Here is a 5802-nt window from a genome sequence, read left to right as displayed (position 1 = left end):
TACATCAGGTTAAGCAAATCTTCTTTATAATGAGGTCTCTGATCCACTTCAAATAGAGTATTGTGCAGGGTGAGGAATACCCATCTACTTACATTTTTCTTCATGTAGATATCATGTTAGACTAGAAGCATTTCTTGTACATGTTTACTTTTACATTTCCATTCCCACAAAACTAACTGACTGGGATTCAGGAAGGTTGTGGAGATCAGGGAACCTGGAGGGGATCTCACCTAGAAACTGCAGATTTTTTATTGCTGCATAGCTTGGTATTCTTGTGCAATTCTAACCCTGGGTACAGAGGTTGTCTCTTATTAATTGCATATATGTGATTTCTCTACAAAAAAGCAGGTGTCCATTGATGTGTCGATCATGTCTATGTCTTACCTTAGATTCCATTGATTAACCTGTCTATTTTTATGCCAATGTTATGAGGATTTTATTATTATAACTGTAATACAGTTTGACATCAGTGTTGGAGATAAAGCAGGACGATATTTTACGGCATAGCATTTGTTTTAGATCTCCTAGTTTTTTTTTTTTTAAATAAAGTTCAGAATTGTTTTTTTAAAGGCTTTAGAGAATAGTGTTTGAATTCTAGTGGGGATTGTAGAGAATTTATAGTTTCCTTGTAAGATGACCATTTTTACTAAGTTTATTCTACAGATTTATTATGAGATGGGAGATCTTTCCATCATATGATTGATATCTTCTTCAACCTACTTCTTCAAAAACTTGAAGTTTCTATCATACAAGTCTACCATATCATTTGAAAATGATACTTTGACTTCTTCCATTACAATTTATAACTTTATCATATTGAATAGACATCGAGTGAGTGGACAGCCTTATCTCGTTCCTGATTTTAGTGGAGTTACTTTGAGTTTCTCTCCATTTAATTTGATGTTGGCTACCAGCTTATCTTATTGTAAGTTGTCCTTATTATGTTTAGGTCTATCCCTTCTATCCCTGATCTCTCCAAAATTTTATCATGAAGGGGGGTTTAATCTTGTAAAAGTCTGTTAGTATTTAATGAGATAATCCTCTCAGTTTGTTTACATGGTAGATTACATTCAGTTTTAGTATGTAGGATGATCCCTGAGTCTCTGGGATAAAACCTACTTGATCATGGTAGATGATCTTTTTGATGCTTTGCCAGGTTTGAGGTTCTGATTTTTCTTTATTTGCTCTACTCCCACTTTACCATGCTATGCTATCTCATTCCTTTTCTTCACCTGTTTGTGCTTTCACAAATTTCTTCCGGGAACTTACTTATATTCTCCTTAAGGACCTTTATTATATTTATGAAGGCAATTTCTGGAAATCATTGATTTTGTTTTTATATTAGTGTTTAAGCATCTAAGTTTGGCATCATTTAATTCTTGGTGCTAATAACTGTTCCCTTTTTTAGTTCTCAGGAGTATGTCTGTGTGTTTCCTGGTAAGAATATTTCAGAATTCATGCCCAGTGTGAGGGCTGAAGTTCTGGGTATAACACTTTTAGGAATTGGGAGTTGACACTTAGGAATTGGAATGGTACAGAAAGAGGTGACTGAGCTGGTCCACTGGAGGTATAAATGTAGGGTATGCTACTGAGCTCTGCATAATTCAGTGGAAATGAGGCAGAGAAGGAGAGGCTAAACAGAGTTTGAGATGGGCCTGCTGAATTAGATTTGAAGGGGAAGACACATAATGAAGATTACTTTGATGAGTTTAGCCAGCAGGCTTCCAGAGAATGCCCATGGCAGCTGGTGACAGAAACAATGGAATGAGGTGGTGAGGGAGCCTATTGGAGAAGAACTTTGTGATCTGCTGCAGATAGTGGCAGAAAGGATGTGGAGGCAGCAGCAAGTTGTCTTATGTAGATGAGGCTAAGGGATTAGAGTTAGAGGAAAGGAAAGTGAAATTTACTTGTTTGCCTTTCTGTAAACAACTTCTTCTTCACATTTCACATCTTTCTTCCCACATTGTAAATCACCCATTATTTATGTGTACTTTCCACAAAGATCTTTTGCTATTCCTTTCAAAGAAATTCATTTGCCCAAGTGAAACCCAAGCGTTGATTAATTTCACTTGCATAAAATATCTTGACCTACTCTACAGAAAACAGTAAGAGTTTAAGTCTGCTGGTGGCAGGGATCAGAAGTCCAGTGTAGGTTTTCTTTTCTTTTTTTTTTTTTTTATTCAAGTACTATTATTATATGGAATGTGGATTTTTATTTATTTTTTGTTTTTTTAATTTAAAAAATTTTTATTTTGTATTTTATGTTTTTAAATTTCAAATTTTATCCCTTTTGTTGGTTCCTCAATCTCCCATCCACACTTCCCCTGCTTCTATTAGGATACTCTCCTCCAACCTACCCACTCCCACATCAGCACCTTAGCATTGCTCTTTACTGGGGAAACATGCCTTCACAGGCCCTCCTATTGATGACAGAAAATATCCTTTGCTACCTATCCGCCTGGAACCATGGGTCCCTTCATGTATATTCTTTGGTTGGTGTTTTAGTCCCTGGGAGCTCTGGTGGATCTGGTTGGTTGATATTGTTTTTCTTCCTATAGGGTTGTAAACCACTTAAGCTCCTTCAGTCCTTTCACTAAATCCTCCATTGACATCTCAGTGCTCAGTTTGATGGTCAGAAATTTCCATGAATGGAACTACGCTTGTGGTCCTTTCAGTTTCACCAGTTTATTGTCCATCTTGTTTTATAACTGGATGGGAACCAATAAATTGTATAATGATTTTCTCAGTCCATCATATATATGTGTATGTATATATATATATATATATATATATATATATATATATATATATATATACAATGACCTCATAGGGTTGTTTATTCAGTTTCTCTTGCAGGAGTGTGTGAATACATTCAGATTTCCGATTATAGATTCTAGTGTGTAACTGCTCTGAGGACACCATGAGATGATTCTTTGGTTTGAATTCAATACAGTATCACTTCATGATAGACATATTAATGAGTAAGTCATTTCTGTTCTTTCAGAATTACAGTCTTTAAAATTGTCATATTTTTTCTTCCCAATAAACTTGATTTATTTTGAATCTTAAATTTTAAATAACAAATATGGATCTGTCCACAAATACATTTTATATGTGCATATATTTCAAAGGAATTATTAAATCATATTTATTATGAATTTTCAGTTATATAGAGAGGAAAGGTAGAAAATACTCTTTGTAGCCATGGCAAAAAAGGGTAATGTACACAGCAGATGGAATATTACCTTAGTATATATTAAAGAGGGAGATACGTTTTCAAGTGAATTAATTGAATGTAGAATGTTGAGGTCATGTGTCTATGAATAACATTTTCATATTTTAAGTTTGACCTTCTTCATAATCCTTAATGATGAGCATATAATTTGGTTATGAGCATGTTTAATAGCAACCTCATACAAATTTCCAACTGTGTCAAACCTTATTAAATGATAGTTGTTATGAAGTAAAAATCATTATTAAGTAGCAGATTATTAAGTTTCAAGAGTCTAATTCAAAAATCAATGAATGATTTCTGTCCTGCAGATCTGTGTCGTGACCAGTTTTCCCATGTGAGTTTTTCCTCCATCACTTGAACCTTTATCACTTACTCCTGCCTTTGACAAGATGCAGCACAGGGAGATCATTAGAAGTTGTTTTCTTCTTACTGCTGAGGAATAGCCTAGAAAAAATATGCACTAGTACAACCATAAGTAAAATATTCACAGTTCTAAAAACTGATTCTTTGGAGATCTCAGAAGTCTTGGAATGTGTATTTCTTAAAACCTCTGGTAATCAATTCCTTTTCAGTAGGTCTTGCAACATAGACTAAAACGTACAAATAAAAATGTAACAATTACCTCTGTCTTACATTGTTTATCAAGAACTTTAGACCTGATTTATATTTCTTTCTTTATTTCCTTATTGATTTGGATTTCTAGGGGAGGGGATCTATTAAAGCATTTTTGTGATGGCAACAGAGTACTTCTCACATTGTTCCAGTCAAATTTCAAAATGAAGTAGAAGGGAAGAATAATATATCACTGTGCTTCCTGGTGTAAATTAAATTGTAAAAGTAGCCAAAGTTTCTATGTGTGCCAAAAAGTACACTTTGCTTCTTGTTCTGTTTGTACATGAGTGGTCTGACAAGTCACTGCAGGCTCCTCAGCCATGGCTCCTTCCATGAAGAGACAGATACGCTTGAGAAATTCTGGTCGTTTGTTCCTATCTAGGTAATGTTTTCAAAATTCTCCTAAAGAAAAACAACAGATTTTAAAAAGCTGATTACTGGAAGATGAAGTATTTATTTCCACTCAAACAATTAATATCTTTGTAAAATACTTGAAGTTGGCTAGCTTCAAGTATTTAATCATCCATGTCTATATCATTTGTTCAGGTTACACAACTATGGCCTTCAAAAACCCTTTTGCATCTGTTTATTTTCAATTGTAATAGACTAATTCAATGAAATTTTAAAGGTATATAATCTTGTTAATGGAGATATCATGAATTTATAAGAAGTATTTTTTCTCATCATTTAAAATTTTATGTTAAGAAAGTTCAGTTCCCCTGTCTTATGAATCATGCAAAACCATAGCTTTGTCACTGAGTTCATTCTCCTTGGGCTCTCACAGAACCTGAATGTCGAGAAAATGCTATTATGTTTGTTGTTATTTATCTATTTTGCAACTATTGCGGGCAACATGATAATTGTGGTGACCATCATGTACAGTCCAGCACTGCTGGGCTCCCCCATGTACTTCTTTTTGATATTCCTGTCCTTACTGGATGCATGCACTTCTTCTACGGTCACCCCCAAGATAATTATAGACTGCTTCTTTGAGAGGAAGACCATCTCCTTTGAATGTTGTATGACACAACTGTTTGCTGTCCACTTCTTCACTGGGGCAGAAGTGATTGTCCTGTCAGCCATGGCCTATGACCGCTATGTGGCCATTTGCAAGCCACTTCACTACTCTTCCATCATGACCCAGAGGCTCTGTGGCATTTTGGTGGTTGTGTCCTGGGCAGGGGGATTCTTGCATTCTATCATACAGATTATCTTCACTTTGCAGCTGCCTTTCTGTGGACCCAATGTGATTGATCATTACATGTGTGACTTATTCCCATTACTGAAGCTTGCCTGCACTGACACACACATTTATGTCTTTATGATATTTGCCAACAGTGGTGCTATATGCATTATAATCTTCTCTTTATTGCTTGTCTCCTATGGTGTCATCTTGTTTTCTCTGAGAACCCACAGCTCTGAAGGTCGACTTAAAGCTCTCTCCACCTGTGGATCCCATATCATTGTTGTGCTTTTGTTTTTTGTTCCATGCATATTAATATATGCAAGACCCACTTCTGCATTCTCCTTTGAGAAAAACGTGGTTACGTTTATGAATGCTGTTACACCATTAATAAATCCTATGGTTTACACTTTCAGGAATAAGGAAATGAAGAATGCCATCAGAAAAATGTGGAAGAGACTAATAGTCATTTCTGATGAATATTAAAATATTCTAATTCAGTGGGTAAGGACACTTGTTATACAACAGAATTTTTTGAGATTTACTTTCTCTTACTTTTAAGGTCTTAACGAAGCATGAACTACATTCTTAATCAAATACTGGTACTCAGGGGATCTATGAATCTGAGAGTTTTACCTCATTGTGGATTTACCCAATTTGTGTCAGTCCTGTGGCCCCTGTAAGGCCTTCTTTCATTGTTGTCTTCTATTTCCACTGGCTGTTACAGCTATATTCTGCCTCTTCTGCACAGCTCCCTCAGCTCTTTGAGGAA

General features: G+C 35.4%; 1 protein-coding gene across 1 annotated transcript; it reads left to right on the top strand.

Moving 5' to 3' along the window:
• Positions 1 to 4580: 4580 nt before the first annotated feature.
• Positions 4581 to 5516, top strand: LOC116900438 (olfactory receptor 4C15-like). The gene has a single exon (XM_032902179.1). The coding sequence runs from the start codon at positions 4581 to 4583 to the stop codon at positions 5514 to 5516; it is 936 nt and encodes a 311-aa protein (XP_032758070.1).
• The last annotated feature ends 286 nt before the right edge of the window (positions 5517 to 5802 follow it).

The sequence above is a fragment of the Rattus rattus genome, chromosome 5 (genome assembly GCF_011064425.1).
Source record: "Rattus rattus isolate New Zealand chromosome 5, Rrattus_CSIRO_v1, whole genome shotgun sequence".
Lineage (NCBI taxonomy): Eukaryota > Metazoa > Chordata > Mammalia > Rodentia > Muridae > Rattus > Rattus rattus.
This window is presented reverse-complemented; position numbering and strand designations above follow the sequence as displayed.

Coding starts and splice junctions, on each gene's coding strand:
- LOC116900438 (XM_032902179.1), top strand. CDS start 4,581: ATGCAAAACCATAGCTTTGTCACTGAGTTCATTCTCCTTGGGCTCTCA.